We start from the raw sequence: 22,068 nt of genomic DNA, 5'->3' as shown, positions 1-22,068 counted from the left end.
TTCGGCAATCAACCGTGGCTGGCTGGGGTTGCAACCATCAGATCGAGGAAAGTCCGGGGAGGGAGGCCGCAATACAGATCGGAGCAACCAACAGATCGGGGAAAAGGGAGGAAGGCCGGGATCGGGACTGGGGAAAGGTAGAGCCGCCGAAATCGGAACGGGGGAAGAGGAGGAGAGCCGGGATCGGGGCAGAGAAAGGGTTTTCGAGGGGGGATGGTTGGTTTCAATGGGTTGAGAAAGGTGGAAGGGAGGTTGGTGGTTCGGGGGAGGGGGGCATCGGCGTTGGGGGAGGGAGTCTGGGCGGTCGGCGATGTGGGGCAGGAGACTCCGACATCAATTCCGGCGCGAATGGGTGGCAGGGCTAGTGGGTGGTTTTTCAATTTTCAATTATTTTTTTCCTTAAAAAATTAAACTTTTTTTTTCCAATCACATGCCGACACGTGTCTGGTAACTTATTATAACACGTTGCATGACCGGTTGGGACCATTAGGAGCAGATATAGTATAAATGTGAGATTATTTTAAAATATCCCAAAGGTGGGATTATTTTTCACAGACGGCCCAAAGATGGAATTATTACCATCAATTTTTCCTTTGATAAATCGAATTCTTAGATGTATGTTGCACATATCTTATTATATTACTTACACGGTTACATATAGCTCTTGAAATGAACATTTGATACAAAAATGAATTATAAATAAACTTGTTCTTAGTTTTATTTATAGAAATTTCTTAAAATACAATTCAGAAAATATATGAAGTATTAATTAGAATAAAAAACTCCTTGCTAAAATTTGAACATTTGATAATATAAAAATGAACATTAACCAATACATAAATGAACCTGTTATAAAAATTTACAAGAAATTCATAAATGAAAAGGGGAGAAAGAGACACGCGCGGAGGGTGTGGGGGGTGCAGGCAGTGTTCCCTACCCCGGGGTGTAGGTAAAAATTTGTATAGTCACCCATGTCATTTTGTGGTGCCAAGGCAATTTAGTAAAGCCTGGCCCCGAGATATTTGCTCTCGATGAAGTGACACTGAGTCCCAAGGCGCGCACACACACACACAGATGTCTTTTGACCCTTTCTTGCTCCCCTATTTTCAGTCTGAAAGAAACCAGACGGAGAAAAGAGGAGAGTGGGATTTGAGGAACCGAAAGACTCATCCGAGGGACCAATACCAGATTTTAGCCACTTGCGGCATTGTTGATATTCTTTTGTTATCTCCCCGAGCCGAAGACAACATGTGGCGTAAAAGAGCTAGGTATGTCTCCGTGCCCGATAAGCTTAAACAGAGTCGGCGAACTCTCCCAAAGCAATATCGGGTCGAGGGTGATAAGGAGAAAGCCCCTTCTCAACAAGTCGGGCGTCGGCCGATTGGTTGGGGATAAAGGAGGGAGGTTACTTGTTCCCGAGGCAGAATGGGATCTGATGGCTTTCGGTGAACCCCGGTTGAGAGTTTGGATCTGAACAAAAAACAAGGGATGAAGAGAAGACCAAGGCCATCAATACCGTTCCACTCCTAGGAATCGGAAACCATAGCCACCTAGGAGTCTAGGAACAAACCCAAGGGAGTCATTTTTCTTAATGTCTCCGCCATGAGAAGTCGTACACCTAAATACAGTTTCTCTCCCTACAACTCTACTAACAACTCTACTAACAGAGAGTGCAAGAAAATGAAGGACCCCAAACATTAAAGATGGTGAGCCTCCTTCTAGATTTCGATTAACAGCGATGACTGACTATATCATCACAAAGACTCACAATAGGATGAAAGCAACAAAATGAATACTTATATCATCCCACAAGCAAGACACAACAAGATAACCAAAACACCTTCCCCCTCAACAACCCGTTTCTCATGCAAATGCAGGGTAACCCTTCCCTTTGCACAAACACCATTCCCCGGAAGACTAAACCAAGAAAGCTCCCAACACTACTAACTAAGGAAGCCACACACCCAAATTCTAAAAACTCTCAGGGAACCTAAGTCATACTCCAATAAGGCAATTAAAAGTACCACTAACCCAACACAAAAGATTGTAATAAATCTTGCATCCCCTAAAACCAAGGGCGGCAAAACTCGTCAGCAAGACTACAAAGACAACATTCCTTCAACCTCCATAACTAGAGCTACGAGCTACCATAATTAAAACCAACCAAGACAAAAAGGCAGAGCAGAGTAAGGCTGTTATTGAAAGCCGAAAAAAGGAACACCAAAAGAACCAAACTATCTAAGGAAAACATAAATTAACATAACCAAACTTGGAAAAACAACTAAAACTACTAGCCAAAGCAAAGAAAACAAAAAAACACTCACATATGTATTTTAATAATGTGCCTTTTATTTTTCTTTTCAAATTACTCCTTTGGTTCGAAATTAAAATATAATAGCATATTGCGTAACTAATTTAACTTAAATAAACTAATATACTTTTCTCTTCGCCTAGAATAATGTATTTTAATTTGATTATACTCGTATTAAGAATGTAATCTAGTGTTGCACCAAAAAGAATGTAATCTAGTGTAGTTTGAGTCCTAACTTTTTATTTTTATTTTTTTACACATATCCAAACTTAGAATAATACGAAGTATTAATCAACCAAAAGTTTAAGGTCAATAAAGATAACCCCATGTACCTCATTAAGAATGTAATACATCTACAATATGGTCCAATTAACGTACATATCTGACTTAATTTTGATTGTATTTTTACACTAATTTGTGTAATACATCAACAGTTCACTTATTTCACTTCCCCTTAAAAATCCTACAATGTCAATTTTTAAAAAAGGCACCACAATTTTACTAATGTGGTAAAATTTGATTAGCCATATTTAATATTTTTATTTTTATTTTGAATATTTTTAATGTCCATAATGTATTAAAATTGTATTGTTTTTATATATTCTTTTTAATACATGTATTGTTTTAGGATGTACATAATTAATTATAATTAATTACAAATTAAATTTCAAAAATATAAATATTATAAAAAAAATCCTCAAAATTTAAATTGCTCATCTTGTTTATAGCCATCCGTTCCCAAAATCATTGTTAATTGTTGATAAAATTTTATATTCGTCCATAAATCGGAATTAAAATTCGTATATGAATTGAGTTTTTGCATTTCATGTTTTGCAATTTTTTATTTTAGGTTTTTGTTCATTAAAAAATCTCATTTACAATCTCATTTTAATCATTTGTTAAGGAAGAATTGCATAGGCGTTTTGCAATAACGCAATTGCAAGCAAAATAGTAATTTTGGTTGAATGATGTACGTTCTTCCAAGTGTATAATGAGAGAAGACAACCTTTCGGTTTTTTTTTCCTCTTTGACCCCCTTCTGTTTGATCTATAAAAATATAATAATTTGTTCGCGAACTTGTTTGTGGCTTAGGTAATGAGCTAAAGGAAAACAATGTTTATATAATATATTTGTAATTAAAACTAAAAATGACCTAACTAAGTACAGGAAATTACCGAACCACAAACATATTACAAACATCACAAATCTTGATTCTGGATCAAATAGAGCACACTCTCGTTATCCATTGATCATTAAAAAAATTGAAAATAATCTATGTTTAGATCAGCATAATACACGCTATTAAGGCTATTTTCATCATCAAAACTATCAAACAACTTTATTTTTACATGAATCAAATTATCAGTTAAACCCTAAAACGAAATTTGTATACGAATCATGAAAACAAATTAAAACCCAATAAATCCTATCTTTGGACGGAATTTTGGTCTAAGTTCCGAATAGATTATATAAGATTTTGGGTAGTTAATTAAGATCATGAATGAAGAACAATAAAATTCAATGATGAATTTTTGACTTTCTAAATTTTACTTATAATTTAATTTTCAAAAATGATTTTAAAAAGATAAAATAGATTTTAAATACTAGAATTACATATTCTTTACAAAAATACATGTAATTGCAATTATACACACATGTACAGTACATTAAGGCTTTTAAATTAAAAAAAAAACAAAAAAAAACCAAAAAAAACAAAAATTGACCAATCATAACATGACACATCATCATGTTATGATGCTTTTTCAAAATCTGCCATGTTTTCATTAGATATGTAATAAACCACTAGTACTTCATTAAATTCCTTTCATGCACTAGCATAAATCATATCATACACAACTGAGATCATGGATACTTCATTTCCTTCGTTTTTTTTAGCTGCAACACTTTGCAAATTACAAACTCCTAGGCAATTTTTAGAGATGTGAGAGAGTAAATAAAAAAATATATAATCATGTGATAGGAGAGAGATAGAAAGAGTTTATTAACTAAAAAGCAAAATGATGCAACTAATTTAAAATTTCCGATTTAGGAAAGTGATGCAACTAAAAAGAAACCGAGGAAGTAATATAGTAGATTAAAAAAAAATCCAAACCTACAATTAAACCTCAGAGCTAAAAATATCCCATCACGCTCAATTGTAACTTGGATCTTATTGACGCATGATGAAATTGTGTAAGCACCATCTACTACGAAAGGCCTCACATAAACCACTTTGGTAGTGGTCAATATTATGCATAACTTCTCATCATGTTAGTTTCTTAAGAATGAAATGAGACAAATTGGGTGACAACCTCCAAACCCAAATCAGCAGGGCAGTCGGCTTGGCATTTCCACAACTTTGTAGAGGAAAATTCATCAATTACAAAAGACAGAAGCATGTAGATAAAGTCAAAATTGATGAGCAAAAAATCCTTTTAAATCACATTTGACAATTCAGTATCACAAAACACCACAAAAAAAGGGGGGAAAAAGCTCACGAACTATAAAGCTAATTAAAGTATATACCATATTATCAACAGCACTAACCCATTAGAATTAATGCATTACCAAGGGCAAAAATTTTGTATTTCCATCTCACTCACAGAATTTAGGAGCATTGTTCTGAGCAGGAGCAGACAGCCGAACGGATGGTTTCATAAAGGACCAGACAGTACAGTGTATATATAGCTTGTGTCCCACCCTCAAGCAACCTTAAACCTGAAATAAAAGACATCTGCATAAGTTTCATTATCAAAAATTGTGCTTTGTATTTAATCATTCCTAGTACAAACAACCAAGCAATAGCATGCCTAAAGTGTAACTATATATTCACATCAGCCTGTTAACATTGCAGTTACACATAAGCAGTCGAGTAATGATAGCAAAAACAGTCAGACATCGGCTGCCCCAGAGAAAAATCACAGCAGCACAAAAGTTGCTAAACTGATAACATACAACATTTTGGAAAGACAGCTAGAAACAGGATGCATGTCTAATTTCTCGAACTAATGAAAAGAACACATAAATCACCTGTTGCTTAGAAGGATCCTCTTCCACTTTTAGCACAAGTATGTGAAATTTAACGCCAAATCTAGGACATGGTTCCAACTATACTACTAAAATAGAAGATAACATCCAGTTGGAATCCATATCACACAATCACAAACCACTCTCAAGAATACAGCAAGTGGTCATCCATTCGTTGCACCTCCTATCCCATATCATCATCAGCTGTAGCTCCAGCTTCAAATAAATTTTTCCTCTGTGAAGCTGCCCAATGAGAGTAGTCATAAAAAATAGACTGCCAGCACCCAAGTGTAGAAGGCTATCCTCTGTTAAAGGGTATTCATGCGTCACCATCCACAGAAATTGGCACTCAGGCATAAGAATTAGGATGATAATCACATCCCAAAACTCCTGTTGTATAGATCTCCTGAATTGGTCATTCGAAACTTGGCATCTTCATAACCACCATAGAATTTGTTAATACCAAGTCTATCGTTCCTAAGGAGCTCTGCTACACCAATATCATTTGCAGCTTGAAGCTCACTCCAATTATCCCAAGGACCATTAGAGACTGCAGTATTTCTAGGCTGTTGCTGGAGTGAAAATTGTGAAAAAGGGACATGATTACTAGCTTGGGACTGATCCATATGTCGAGAGGAAAAGCCATATGCGTCATTTGGTGGAGAGAAGTTATCCCTAACATCAGGATATCTAAGGTTCTGATGGGGTGAAAGAGATCTTTGCATAAACAACTGCATTCTTGAATCATTTTCAAATGCAGGTGGCTGTACAGGGTAATTCTGCCTCATGTCTATAGAAAAATTATTGAGCCCACCAGGGAGCCTCCCTTTACCGACAGCTAAAATTGCAGGATCAATAAATTCAATATCATTTGCAGGGTTTATGTTTCCACTTGGTGGTGCCTGATAAGGGTTTCTCAAGAATGAAGGGGTCTCCACCATATGGTTTCCTGTAATAACATATACAAATTTAAAATGCTTAACTAGTGACATAATTCTATAAGTCGTGGGGGAAGACGGGAGTTTAGTAACAAACCAGAATTCATTAAGTCAAAAGTCTGATCACTTCTTTCATGTGAAGCAAAACCTGGAGGTGGTGGCCTACTTGGTGCAGAGAAACCGGGTGGAGCTGAAATCTGTGATCTAGAGACTGAAGTTCGAATAAAGAGACTATGTCAGCAAGATGTTAAGAAATAAACATAAAAGGAAAAGAAAAAAAAAAAGAGGGGGGGGGGGCGTTTGAGGGGGGAATACATTGTCAAACAGCTTTATATATGACAAGAGAACCTAAATTCCCCCACTTCACAAAAAAAGAAAGAGCACAATAGGTACTCACAAGAAAGCTTGTTGGTAGAAAAATTGGAATGGCCACTAGTCAAATTATCCGACAGCTCAATATTACGATGAGGAAATCCAAAACCATTGCCAATTCTATCAAGATAAGGATCTCTAATACCAGGAAATTCTTGTCCAAAGGGGGGATTCTTTGCTGCCTGGCCAATATTGCCAAGCGAAGGATCCACGTCAAATAAATGATTTTGTGAGTCTTCCTGCCTTGCAAAAGAAAATCTGGATTGATTGCTATTTTGACCTTTCCAGGAACCAGCTAGTTTCACTGTACCCTCTTGTTTATCAGTTTCACGCAACAACTTGGCCAAATTTTGTGGGGAAGTCAAAGAATCATCCCAAGAATCAAGGTCCAAGGACAATATATTAGATATTATGTTGTTTTCTCCCATATCCAGGACAGGTTGTGAGTCAACATAAGCAAGTTCACCGTCAAATCTTCCCATACGACCCTCTTGTCCACCTTTAAATAGCAGAGAACTATCCTGGTCTGGAGTATGGCTGACAAAACGGTCTAAAAATCCGTTAGGAGCAACAGATGCAATAGATACACTTGTCAAACACTCATCATTTAATCTATTTACAATAGAAGGGGCAGCGGTATAATTTCCTGCATAATCAACACCGCCTTGTGACTGTAAAGGAACCCTTAAATGACTCAAAAGATGGAGCGGAGATGATGCGGGTATTGCTGCCTGATTTACGACTATGGCATCCTGCAGTCTTTGATTATTAAAATCATCTTCTGTTTCTGAAGGTAAATTTTGTAAAACCGAAGCTTGCATATCTGATTGCAAATCAAATACTTCTTTTTGGGTGGTCAAAGAATTAATAGTACTAGGTTTACTAGAGGTGGCAGAAGAATGTTCTTGAAGCCTCTCATACTCATGCCACTGTATACCTTGATTTCTAGGGGATAAGAAATTATTTAAACTCAAACCATTAGGTCTAACGACCTCAGAATGTTCACTATTTAGCTGTTTGTCAGTGCTTATAGACGATATATCAGAGCAGAGTTTCTGAATTTTTCCATCCATAACAGAACTATTCCCTTTGTCTTCGCAAGAAGAGCAAGGTTGTCCGTCTGAAGAATTTGCATTTAAAAGCCATTCACCACCTTCTACATCACTACTGATAGCTGGGGAGCAGGATGACTGGCTTACTGACTTTCCCGCTGAAGCAACTGAAAGTGTAGAAGAGACCTCTGAAGCATTTCTTTGAGAAATATTACCAGTATTCTTCTTCACTGTTTCTGGAATATCCAATTTACTTTTAGCTTGATTTTCATTAATTTCTTCATTGGACATTTGCTTCTTTCCAATATCACTGGGAATGAAGTCAGAGACGATTGTTGCAAGCACTGCTGACTCATGAACTGTCTCAGCCTTCTGCTTGGATGATCCATTTGAACTAGCCAAGCTTACAGACGGAGGATTGCAATTGGAAACACGTGCACCCCTGATATAGAAACAGAAATCAAGAACAATGAACAGACAGAGTAATTATAGGCAAGAAAGAAACATACCATGACGCTGCTGGCGGCAGAGCAACAGATCTACCCGAACTGCTATTTGGAGGTGAACCTTTTGAATAGCTAGCTGAATTCTGCAACCAAACAGCCGCAATAAGAATATATCACCGCACAAATTAGCAAAAATAACTATAGACTGCATTTAACAATGTAACTGGGAAGAAGTGAATCCCATACACTTTGCAATTCATACTCAAAAGAGTTGAAACTCTCAAAACAAATGTCAAAACCTCACCCCAAATATCTAATATGGTAATACTTCTAACCTAAACCTTTGAGGACGCAGTAGATAATAAACCGCAGCCAAATAATGCCGGTTACCCCAATGGACCCTTCAATGATCATTAGCCAGTTAACGCACCTAAGTTATGTCAATAATTCCACCAGAAATTCTAACAAAAGCCTTAAAGCCAGTACAGCTTCAATATCAATTTAGTTTTTGGCCTTACCCCCAAAAAAATGTTGGTCAATTACAAAACCTAATAAATGCCAGTTGCCTCTCAGAAAATTTCAACAAAAACCTTAATTGTACAGTACATCAACACAAAAAGCCAAATAATGCCGGTTACCCCAATCTGGGATAAGCCTCAAATAATGCGAGCCATGTGCTCTCTTTAATTTACTCAGTCATCAAAATTACATGTCCCCCATTCATCACCTCCACTCAACCAAACATTAAAATGAGTGCAATATGTACTTGGTGGAAATACTAAGGGGCTGACGGAATATTATACAAGTTCTATAATGATTTTATATAAATTTTAAAAATCTAAAAGCAAAAAGCTGGAGTCTTCTACTGGTTTCCAAAATTAAGTTTAGTTCAAACCTTGCAAATATTGCAAACCCTTGGAAAGAAGGTGTAACACTCTAGCAGTTAAATACTTGTAATAAAATAGATTTATGCAATAAAGACTCAATCTTGGGGAAGATGGGCAGCTTTTGATTAATTTGAAAATGGAAATAGCAAACAAGAGTAGCTTGAGGCTACTAGTCTCTAATTAGCACCTTTAGGGCACCACTCTCTAGTTCTAGAAATTACTATGATCTTGCCTAGTTCCCAATCCCTACCCTCCCTTTCTTATATATACACAAGCTGACAAAAAGGATAAAACAGAGATGCAGCAGCTGTCATGATCTCAGGGGCTGCCTCACTGATTTGGTGGTGACTGCTGCCCTGCTGTCACATTCCTTGGCAGACCTTCCCTCATTGGCTCCTCATTACTTGGCTGACCCCTCCTCCTTCGCACATAAGTAATCAAGCCACGATCCTTAGGAATTAGTGCACTCGTTACATTCCCTCCCCCTAGAAGACTCACCTTGTCCTCAAGGTGAAAGGAAGGAAAGCGTTCATTAATTAAGGAAGCTTCCTCCCAAGTGGCCTCCCAAGTAGGCAGCCCTGCCCACTTAATTAGCACCTCCCTAACCTGCTGCGAGTCCTGAGGCACCTTGATATCTAAGACCTGCTCAGGCTCTACAACCAACTCCAACTCCTCTGTAAGCTGAGTAGGTATCGTGGGGTTAGCCACCTGATTTCCAAGTGCGCGCTTCAGCTGAGAGACGTGGAAAATTGGGTGTACCTTGCATGAACTTGGTAACTCCAGCTTATAAGCTACCAATCCTATGCGTTCCACCACCACAAAGGGGCCATAGAAGCGTGGAGACAGCTTCTCATTGGGTCGTTTAGCTAGAGATTTCTGGCGGTAAGGTTGGAGCTTCAAATACACATAATCCCCCACACAAAATTCCTCCTCTCTCCTTTTTAAATCGGCATAAGCCTTCATTCGCTGCTGTGCTCTGAGCAAATTCATGTGGAGATCATCAAGCACCCAATCCCGCTCTTGCAGCCACGCATCCAAACTATCCACGGGTGTTTGACCCTTGCCCACCTTGATTAACCTTGGAGGATCTCTTCCATAGACCACTCGAAAGGGAGTGAACCCAATTGACTCGTGGTGAGCCGTATTATAAGCATATTCCGCCCAATGTAACCACCTCCCCCACGATTTAGGTTGCCCATTAACAAAACATCGCAAGTATATCTCCAATGTCTTATTGACTATTTCGGTTTGGCCGTCGGTTTGGGGATGGTAGGCCGTGCTCCTCTTGAGGTCCGTCCCTTGCAATTTGAACAACTCACGCCAAAATATACTCATGAATACTCGATCTCGATCCGAAACAATGGAGGAAGGAAACCCGTGCAACTTAACAATCTCCCTAACAAACGTGGCAGCCACTGTTGCTGCACTATACGGGTGCTTCAAGCCCACAAAATGCGCATACTTGGAGAGGCGGTCTACTACCACCAAGATGGAGTCCATTCCCTTCGATGTTGGAAGTCCTTCTACAAAATCCATCGAAATGTCCTCCCAAATAGCCTTAGGTATCGGAAGAGGTAGTAGACCCGAGGGATGCAATTGAGAGTACTTAGCTTGTTGACAAATAGAGCATTGTCGGACATGATCCCCTATGTCCTTTCTCATCCCAATCCAATACCACTCCGCAGCCACTCTTAGATAAGTCTTGGTTTCACCTTGATGTCCTCCAACGGGGCTATCATTATACTCCTTCAACAATTTGGGAATTAAGGTGGAGGTCTTGGGAATTGCCACTCTCCCTTTGAACATGAGCCTCTCTCCCTCCAAGGCATAACCCGCATATGTGCCTTGTCCTTGCCTCACTGCTGCTGCAATTTTGCCCAGCAAAGGGTCGGTGCTCACCTCCTTCTCAATCTCTCCCCACTCGATCCCTTGCATCGTGACCATGGTGGCTAACTCCCCCATCTTGCCGCCCCTCCTAGAAAGGGCATCGGCCACCCTATTGCTTGCCCCGGGTTTAAATTGAATCTCAAAGTCAAATCCCAAAAGCTTGCGCAACCATTTTTGATAATCACCTCCAACCTCCCGTTGCTCCATTATATACTTCAAGCTTTGTTGGTTCGTCCTCACTACAAAGTGGCGGCCTAGCAAGTAGTGGCGCCACTTCTCTACGGCTAAGTAAATGGCCATCAACTCCTTCTCATAAGTTGCCTTAGCTTGTGATTTTGGTCCCAAAAGTTTGCTATAATAAGCTATTGGCCTTGAATCTTGCATGAGAACCGCCCCTAATCCATAGCCCGAGGCATCGGCTTCTACCACAAATAGCTTGCCAAAGTTTGGCATTGTGAGGACTGGAGCTTCGACCATGGCTGCCTTGAGTGTCTCAAAGGCCCTTGTAGCTTCAATGGACCACCCAAAATTATCCCTCTTCAATTGCTCGGCCAATGGCTTGGCCACTTGAGCATAGCCTTTGATAAACTTGCGGTAGTAACCGGTTAGTTCCAAGAAACCACGCAATTCCTTCAAGTTCTTGGGAATTGGCCACTCCAGCATGGCCTTGACCTTCTCTAAGTCTACGGCCACCCCTTCCTTGGACACCACATGCCCCAAATACGCCACTTGTGGCTCCCCAAATTCGCATTTTTTGAAGTTCACCACTAGGCTATTCTCCTCGAGGACAGTTAATACTATCCTCATGTGTTCAAGGTGTGAATCCATATTGGGGCTATAAACTAGTATGTCATAAAAAAAACACTAACACGAATCTCCTCAAATAGGGCCGAAACACATCATTCATTAATGCTTGAAAGGTAGCGGGTGCATTAGTGAGCCCAAAAGGCATCACTAAAAACTCGTAATGGCCCTCGTGGGTACGAAAAGCCGTCTTGTGAGTGTCCTCATTCCTCACTAATATTTGATGATACCCCGATTTGAGGTCCAACTTTGAAAAAATGGCCGCTCCATGTAGTTCATCCAAGAGTTCATCGATGATAGGAATGGGGTATTTATCCGGGATGGTCTCACGGTTCAAGGCACGGTAATCCACACAAAACCTCCACGAGCCGTCTTTTTTCCTAACCAACAAGACCGGGCTTGAAAAAGGACTCACCGATGGCTTAATAATTCCGGCCACCAACATCTCCGTAATCATTTTTTCGATCTCATCTTTTTGAAATTGAGGGTATCGGTAGGGTCTAACACTCACCGGATTACTCCCCTCTTTCATCACAATGGCGTGTTCGTGCCCTCTCCGGGGAGGCAGCCCCTTAGGAGCCGTGAACACACTCCCATACTGCCCCAAAATACCCTCCATCCACGGTGGGACAGCAGCCCCGTGAGCTCCCTCATCACCTCCTCGCGTGGCAGCAGCTTCTACTTGATTTATTTCCACCCATAAACCGCCTCCCTCATGTTGCAACGCCCTTATCATGGCCCTCAAGGACACCTTCGAGCGCTCCAACGCCGGGTTTCCCACCAAGGTTACCAACTCTTCACCCACCTTGAAACTCATCACGTGGGTTTTCCAATTGTGAGTAACGGAGCCAAGTTTCTCAAGCCACTCAATGCCCAATATTAAATCGGCACTCCCTAATTTAAGTGGCAAAAAATTGTCCACCACCACAAAGCCCCCCTTGAGCACCACCCGAACTCCGGCACACCTCCCTTTTCCCAAGATAATATCGCCATTCCCAAGTGAAACACCAAATTCACGATCTCCGCTCACCGGAACCCCCACCTCCGCCACCAGCAGCTCGGAGATGAAGTTGTGGGTGGCGCCGGGGTCCACCAAGATTATCACCGACTTAGGACCGACCCTCCCCTCCAGCTTCATCGTTCTCGGGCTTGAAATTCCCACCAAAGAGCAAAGAGATGCTCCAGCCGCCACCTCCTCGTCGCTGGAGTCCACCTCCGGTGGTTTAGATGGTCAGGCGGCCGCGTCATCTTCTTCTCCGAGCTGAGTTCCTTGTTCTTGCAGCGATGCCCGACGCTCCACCGTTCGTCGCACCGGAAGCAGAGGCCTCGAGCCTTGCGCTCCTGGTGCTCAAAGTCGGAGAGATGCCGCGGCTCTCCAGATTTGGCCGTCGATGTCGCGGCGGTTCTGGGCACGTTCACCGACGCCTGAGATTCTGTGGGTGCCCTTGGCCACCCCTTGAAAGTGGAAGCTTGTTGAATCGGGGTCCCATAAGTTTGAATTAGCCCGGATCCGGTCACAGATCTGGATCCCGAAGACCCGGATCCGCTCGCAGCGGGTTTACCTAACCCGAAAAAATTGGGCACGACCCGTTTCGACCGACCAACCATATTGCGCTCCTCGACCCGACCCGCGATCTCCATGGCTTGCTCCAGATTAAATGGGTTCATTAACCTAACATCAGCTTTAATCTCATCTTTTAGCCCATTAATGAAGTGGCCCATCATGATTGTCTCTGGTATATCCTCAAGTGGTGCTGAAAGTTCGATGAAGCGTTTGCGGTACTCAATCACGGTGGTCTCTTGGCTCGCCGCCAGCCACTGTTCGTGGAGGCTGCCGGTGTGAGTTGGTCGGAACTGGCGCAAGACTCTAGCCTTAAGGCTCTCCCAACTCGAAATTGGTCGTCGTCTGTTCTCCCACTGAAACCATCTCAAAGCATCACCTTCAATAGCCGACACCGCCGCCTGAAGTTTTTGCTCCTCCGTGAGATGGTAGTGGGTGAAGTACTTCTCCCCCTTTAATATCCACCTGTCTGGATCCGTTCCTTCGAATAAAGGCATGTCCAGCTTCCTCGGTCACCAATATTGGTCTCCTCCCCCGTTTTGATTGTGGTTTCCCGGAGTGTAGCCCTGCTCATGGTTTCTCAGATTAACCAAACCCCGCAACTCCTCGAAGAACTGGGCCTGGTTCGTGGCATTTGCCTCCGTCTGGGCTTCCTGCTGTTGCCGGAGCAACTCAAATTGGTTGTCGAGTTTCTGACTGGCCTCGTCCACTTGAGAGTTTCTTCCTGAGTTTTCATCGCCGCCTCTAAGGCTTCCAGCCGTGCTTGCACTCCGGCCACCTGCTCGTCCAGATTATCACACCGTTGGGTCGTCGAGGCCACCATGTTCTCTCTTTTTTTTTTTTTTTTTTTGAAACAGAGTACGGAGGGTGGCTTCCCGGTGCCGGCAGGAGCAGGACCGCCGCTCTGATACCACTTGTAACACTCTAGCAGTTAAATACTTGTAATAAAATAGATTTATGCAATAAAGACTCAATCTTGGGGAAGATGGGCAGCTTTTGATTAATTTGAAAATGGAAATAGCAAACAAGAGTAGCTTGAGGCTACTAGTCTCTAATTAGCACCTTTAGGGCACCACTCTCTAGTTCTAGAAATTACTATGATCTTGCCTAGTTCCCAATCCCTACCCTCCCTTTCTTATATATACACAAGCTGACAAAAAGGATAAAACAGAGATGCAGCAGCTGTCATGATCTCAGGGGCTGCCTCACTGATTTGGTGGTGACTGCTGCCCTGCTGTCACATTCCTTGGCAGACCTTCCCTCATTGGCTCCTCATTACTTGGCTGACCCCTCCTCCTTCGCACATAAGTAATCAAGCCACGATCCTTAGGAATTAGTGCACTCGTTACAGAAGGGTGGACAAAGAACCATTTGTAAGACTAAAATGAGATCACATAATTAAAATTGCCCTGACAAAGGAAACAATCATGTAAGACTAACATGGCATGAGAGCAAAAGGCTTAGTACATGTACCAATATTTGACTGTGTGTAGACTGTGTATATGTCAATATGTGGGGAGGAAAACTTTAAAATTTGAGTTGCATTCAGAATCCCTTAATCCAGCTATCAATCATGATGCATATCCATACTACCAATACCTAACAATCTAAATAATACCCAAGTTCATGTAACAGAGACAAACTCCCATTGATGGAGGACATCATCTTCCAAATGACAAGACAACAGTGAAGATCATTCCAAGACTTGTAATATTCATATATGTATACCAAAATGTCAAATATAGATAAAACAAGCTTGGCTAAAAGGTGAGATGACACTTAAAGCCCTATGTAAACAAGCAACAGAAAATTTCCATCAAAATCATTTCCAATGTCTGTAAACAGCCTACAGGGTTAATAAGGACCAATTTATTCATCACAACTCACAAGGACAATACAAATGATATTTTGAATTTACATCAATGTTCAAGCACCAACCTATATCAGCTTGTCAAAGAACCTTTTATGTTACAGATGTCATAAACTTCTTTTGCTTTATTATAATCACAACATGTCTCCTAACATGCATTTTCAGGAAGACATTAAAGAAGGTAAACGGACAATTTAATCAACATGACTTTAAGATGTTTACGGTGTGTTTGGATAAAGAAAAGGGAAAGAAAAGAGGGGAGGGAGGTGAAGGGGAGGGAAGAAAGATGAGTTTTCCTTCCAAATCTCTCCATTGTTGGAGAGAATAATTTCTTACAAATTTACAATTTAATCCTTCAACTTCTCTCCCATCCAATTCCTTTCCTTTCTCATTTGTTATCCAAATGAAAGATAATCAATCCCCCCATTTCCCTTTCCTTCTTTTCCCTCCATTTCCTTCAATCCAAACAAAGTGTAGGGAAGAGTTGAAAAACCGGTGCAAGATTTTCTAACGAATTTGTCCGTTGACAATCTTTAATGCATGCCAAGGGAAAATGTTGCGATTATAAAAAAGAGTACACCACACAAAATTTAATTAGAACCATAAATCATAGCCAATTTGAATCCTTGCCAACAGCATGAGCTCTTGAAAAGCACATAAGCAGCCATACTGTCTATCAAGAAAAGTATGGGAAAAATAGCCCTCACAAAAGGAAGGGGTCTTACAGTAGAAGTATTTTTGACAGTTGGCTTCTCAATTACAACAGAACTGTTATTGCAATAATCATCTGCTGGAGGAGGCAATGTAGTCCCTGCACGCCGTTGCATATTATTTGTAACCCCAGTAATCTGCTGAACTCTATTCAAGAAAAGCGAGGCATTAATACTGAGCGGTTAACCAGATTAAAAAGAAAAAACCAAACAAAATTAATAGGCAATGCACAATAGAAAGCCAAAGCAAAGCTATGAATGAGAATGACACTAGTAACAAATTTAATTGACAGAGCATATATATATATATAAAGAAACAAAATGAAATAGAAAAACTATCATTTACCACGTTTTTTTCATCCCCACCATACTAACAGTCTTTCTTTTGAATTCATTGAGCTTACTAAATTTTCCATAATCCAAGGAGGATAACATGGGAAGTTTAAACTTTAAAGTTCAATTTACAAGATTTTAAAAGCAGTATGTAATTTGAGGATGGCCTAAAAAAAATGTGGCATAGTGAAAAGGGGGTACAATTGACATCTTAAGAAGAAACTTGCTATAAATATTGCAACATAAATAAAGCTAGTGAGGTAAAACAAGTCCTCAATTACATAAAAATTACATCTATATCATTTTTCTAATTTCAATTAAGCACATTATTCTCCAAATCACAGTGATTACAAAGGCCAATAAAAATTTTAAATGCACTAGTAGATACACTAAACTAGAGCCATAAGCTACCAAGTACCCATTACTGAATTTGGATGTCCTTAAACCGACCGTTCCTTGTCAAGGAGCAATGAAAATTGAAAACCCTAGTTTTTTAGCAAGGAGGCATATCAATACCTTGTGTAAGCAGATATAATTTCATCTTTTGTGAAGCTATCCTCATGTGTACCAATCTCATGCAAATATAGACAATCAGGGTTGGTGCAGGGCTGGAACAAAAGAAATACACTTAATGTGAACAGTGGATGTTAAACATATAAATTTGTTCTATATTATAAATCAACTAACATTCAGATATCATACCACATTTCTTAGCCATGCATGACAGTATTTTGTAGTTCCAAAGCATGCCCTGTAATATAAAGTGAAGTTTTCAAAATAAGTAATATATGTTAATACAAAACAAGCACTAAGAAGGTTATGATTCCATTCTCAAATCACCTCAAAGGCCTGGCGTCCAAAATAAATCCATGCACTGACTGAATGCAACGAATTGCTTCCTCCTCTTTTGAGTAAGTAATATATCTGAAACCCAAAAATAAGTAGCAGAACATGCGGTCACGCCTTCTGATAGATGTATATATTTCAATGGTACACTAAAACATAAAGAAAATTTTAAACAAAAAAAAATTGTGCTTCCTAGAGCAATGTCAGCACATAAGATATAGGAATTCAGTGAGTCTTTAGACCTAAACTCTATATTAACAGCAAAGACAGTACGGACATTACTCAGACATGCAAGAATAGCTCAAAGAGCTTGATAATATATTAATTTTTAAAGAATAATTTCATTTGAACCTTCAAACTCATTTCAAAATTTTGTCCTTCTTTATAACAAGGCGATTGGCTCTAGAATAAAACCCATTCAAGAATTTAGAGACCATAACAATAACAACTTCTTCCCCCACCTTTTGCTGTCCGTTCACATTTCCTACAACAGTAAGAATAGGCTGCAATAGGATAAAACATACAGTGATGATCTTGCCTGAGTCTACCAGCCAAGAGAAGGATGAAAGGAGGCATAACAGACAAAAGCATAGATAAAGCAGCAGTGCAAGGGAGTAGCAACACTCATTTATCACCAAACGGAGACCAAGTATGATATAAAGGAAAATTGTACTGTATATCATTAAAGACTCAGAGCAAGCTTGCTATGGGCCTATGCCAACAAACACTGAGGATGAGGATCGACTATAATGCAAGCAAGAAGCAAACTACAATGAAGCCAGCAAAGAGAACACACACATAAGGAATAAAGAGAAGAAAGACATATATGAATAGAAAAATTAGGATCCATGAAACAATTACATAGACAACAACTCGACTTACACACTACAAGTATTGTTTGCAAACTGCTGAATGGTGCCAGCTGAAGTCCGGGATATGGACACCTTCAAAACCTTGCCATATTGGGAAAAATAGTCTTTACGTTGTAGAAGCTGCACAAAAAATTGAAACAATTAACCACCAAAATTAGCACCCAAATGAATATGATGATAAAAGGGGAATCAACAAAGTACTCACATCTTCATCTGCAAGATCAAGAGGTAAGCCCACTATGTAGACAAGATTTCTTTGAATAACACGCACGCTACTCAATTGCTTCCTGCTATCAGATGTTTTAACCTTCGATTTCTGTGACTTGTGCTTCTTTTCCATATTAACTTCTTGTACCAACCTGAAAAGAGCTGGGATGAGACATGCTTTTCTTCCATCTTTTTTGGGTTTAGGTTACATTCTGAAGTATAAACAGTTACATTTATGGCCTAACAAGAATCAGTTAAACAACCTTTCACAGTTTGCAGCCATCCCTACGATTCGATCTTTATCATATGCAGTGCGACATGCAGGGCAGCGTCCCTCTGACTCATCTTTCTCGGCCATATCCATTATGTGATGCCAACACCACACACAAATCTGCCCACAAGCACACAGAAATTAATACAGTTATAGCCATCTGTTTACAATTTTACATAATAATTCAAGTTTAGTTTCTAGGAAAATACAAATTAAACTTCAAAGCATGTCAACAGCAAGAAAAAGTTAACACAAATAGAGAGACTATTACTGTCATAAATCGTTAAGAAGAGTAATGTAGAGACTAACCAAAATGAAAAGAAAAAAATGGAAAATATCAAACTAAATTTGCAATGGATAAAATAACTCAGATGCTAACAGGATAACAGCCACTAGATACAGCGTAAAAATTGAAATAAATAAAAATAAAAAGCAAGGGAAAAAAGGGGCTGGATTTTCAGTAAATGCAACACACAACTGTTTTTCTTGTCAAAATTAGGCAGTGAAGATGAAGCTTCATCAAAATAGGATACTAACTATTTATAATCATTCTAACAGGGATAAATCTGAAGAAGACATGGACCATAATGCAAGACCAGATTTAAGGAACAAGAAAAATCTTATAATTAGTGGTTAGATTCTTAGTTTATACGAACTCCTAGCCTCGTACCACTTATCCACATAATCATCCAACTGATTATCTTCCATGCATCATTAACAAAACACCATTAATGAACTAATTTTCTCATTACACAATAGCCTGACGTTTGATTAACTAAACCATTGAGAAAGATTGTCTTACATTCAAGATATTGCAAATTTCCCAATTGCTTAAAACTAAGAACAAGAGACATTAAAAAATTCAGCAACTTCTAAAGCACATGAAGAAGCAAAGGCCAAGGGGTATCAACAGATTTTAAATATCACCCCTAAACTACAAAGCCATTACTGGCATTCATCTCTCTAAATTGATCTGGTAAAGCACATAAGCAAACAATGCTACATTGCGGAAAATAAAAGCCAAAGAACAAGTAATAAACTTTTTAATTGGCAAAACAAAGCCACAAAAATTAATGGAAAAAACTCAACCTCGTAGCCACATCTGCACGGCTTCAATTGCTGATCGGTCAAATCCATCTCCTCGGCACAAAGAGGACAGGTCTTCTCACCCTCGTCACTCATGATTGATCTGGAACAAAACTAGTAAAAAGAAAGGCATACATAAGCCTAAGAGATAAAGCACTAAAACAACTAACCATAACCTTGATAAGGCTACTTTAACCACAAAAATTACAATATAAGTCCAACAATTCAGATGCGAAAGGAAAAAATATAAACAACGAGAACAACCAGGCCCGTCCCTGAGCCCGGGCGGGCAACCGCCCGAAGCACAAGGAGAAAAGGTCTAATTTCATAGTTCAATCCTAGCATTAAAGGATTCCGCAACACTATAATAATACCAAGTTTGATTCAATTATCAAATTAGGCTCAAAAAAATCACATAATTTTATGGAGAAAAGGTCCAATTTCAATTTCATACTTCCATCCTAAGATTAAAGGCAAACTTTATTCAAACATCAAATTAAACTCGAAAAACACAATATTTTCTTCTCAAGCAACAAAAATCGATCTTTATAAACCTAACTTAATCATAACTAATAATTCAATAATCAACTACAGAAGAACCCTAAATTGAGTATACTGAGGATTCAATCAAAGAAAAACCCTAGATTGTGAAATTGATATTCGATGAATTTACAAATCTTACCTCGGAAGCTGGTTGAATGGAGGATTGAAAGATCAGAAGGTGCTTCAATGGAGATCGTGAAGTGCGGTTGAATGGAAAAGTGAGAGATAAAGAGAGAGAAAGAGATTGAGAGACGATGACAGATCTACGTTCAATCGTTTCTGATTACTCCGTATAATATTTTTGTATCTCTTCCGATTCCGCAAATTAGAATATACACAATACACCCGGTTTATGCAATCGGGTTTAGTTTTGTATTTTTCTTAGTAAAAAAACCGATATACTACTTATGATGAATCGATAACAAAGGTTTTGTGTTTTATTCACCTGATATCTTACCTTATCTTATTTAATACGGAGAATAATATTATCAAAATTTATTTCAATCATATTTTTCTAGATCTTATCAAAACTGAGCAATGCCGTGTTGAGGTAGAACCATAGAAGGCCCATGGGTCATGAAATTCTTTTTCCCGGAGAAGAAGCGATGACAATATCCGTGGAATAAGAATCGGCTAACTCTGTGCCAACAACCGCGGTAAGACAAAGGATGCAAGCGTTATCCAGAGTTATTGGGCGTAAAGCGTTTGTAGGTGGCATTTTAAGTCCGCCGTCAAATTCCATGGCTCAACCCTAGACAGGCGGTGGAAACTACCAAGCTGAAGTACGGTAGGGGCAGAGGGAATAAAGTGGAGGAGCGGTGAAATGAATGGAGATAAAAAAAAAATAAAAAAAAAAAAGAACACCAATGGCGAAAGCCCTCTACTAGGCCGAGATGAAAGCTAGGGGAGCAACTGAGATTAGATACCCTACTAGTTCTAGTTGTATACGATGGATACGAGGCGTTATTTATTATGTACTTATTTGAACGTATCCTCACTAAAACTAAAGTGAAAATAAGGTAAACATAAAAAACACTAACTTTTTAGTTACGTCATTTCATTTTAAAATGTCTTTTAAATAATGCATCAACATGTTATAACTTATCGTAAAACGGGTTAAAATTATGTTAAAAGTACTTAAAGTTACCGTTTATACTGCAAAAGTTATTATTTATCTATTAATAAATTTTATCTTACAAAATACCTTTAATGTATTAAATTAATCATATTAGTATTTATAGTATGTTATCACGTATCTATAAGAAATTACACATTAAAATAAAATTCAAACCAACAATAAATTAAAAGTTACCCTTTAAGTGGTTAAAGTTACCATAAAAATAGTTAAAATTACACTCAAACTAACTGTTTGACAATAAAAATTAATGTACACCCATTTTACACAAGACTTATTCTTTCTTTAGTATTATCATATCTCTCATCAATATCACTGAATCAATCGTGTGATTATATCAGATCATGTTATATCAGATACATACTTGTATCATATCATATCGTATCTTATCTTATCTTTGTACCATATCATATCATGCTATACCATATTAAAAATGATCACTAATATCTTATGATATTACTTTACTGATATGATACCATATATATCTAATATCATTTTATACCATATACTAATACTTCTTCCGAACCTGGTTCCCCTAATATTGCAACAAAGAGAAACAAAGAGAGAAAACACGGAATATAAGATGAGGAGAGAGATAGAGAGAAATAAAGATAGGAACTTACGTGATGAGGACAGATATAAAGAAAAAGCATGTGCATATACGGTAATGTTGCAATGTATTTGAAACTTCCCAAAATGATAATTGTTGCAATATTAGTTGAATAGAAATCATATTTAATATATAAAGTCGTTTTATTAGTCAGACTATGAGATAGTGATGACACTAGGCAGTCTACTTTTCGCCAGATATATTGATAAATAATCATTAACATGACATGTATGATTAGTGAGCGAAATTTAAATATATTTTTTTGGAATAAAAAGTTGTTTGTATAGTTTATTTTCAATA

The 22,068-nt window shown here is 38.9% G+C and overlaps 1 protein-coding gene across 1 annotated transcript; it reads right to left on the bottom strand.

The window, feature by feature from the left end:
* Positions 1 to 4,726: 4,726 nt before the first annotated feature.
* Positions 4,727 to 20,343, bottom strand: LOC145619172 (uncharacterized). The gene is made up of 14 exons (XM_081673803.1): positions 20,163 to 20,343; positions 19,484 to 19,594; positions 18,387 to 18,514; positions 18,122 to 18,275; positions 17,927 to 18,036; positions 17,039 to 17,122; positions 16,901 to 16,949; positions 16,715 to 16,806; positions 15,881 to 16,013; positions 8,210 to 8,289; positions 6,674 to 8,142; positions 6,374 to 6,487; positions 5,342 to 6,287; positions 4,727 to 5,029 (listed from the first exon to the last, which is right to left on the bottom strand). The coding sequence occupies exons 2-13, from the start codon at positions 19,574 to 19,576 to the stop codon at positions 5,713 to 5,715; spliced, it is 3,081 nt and encodes a 1,026-aa protein (XP_081529929.1). The 5' UTR covers positions 19,577 to 19,594; positions 20,163 to 20,343; the 3' UTR covers positions 4,727 to 5,029; positions 5,342 to 5,712.
* Positions 20,344 to 22,068: the final 1,725 nt, after the last annotated feature.

Source organism: Chenopodium album, chromosome 27, assembly GCF_948465745.1.
Source record: "Chenopodium album chromosome 27, dcCheAlbu1.1, whole genome shotgun sequence".
Classification (NCBI taxonomy): Eukaryota; Viridiplantae; Streptophyta; class Magnoliopsida; order Caryophyllales; family Amaranthaceae; genus Chenopodium; species Chenopodium album.
This window is presented reverse-complemented; position numbering and strand designations above follow the sequence as displayed.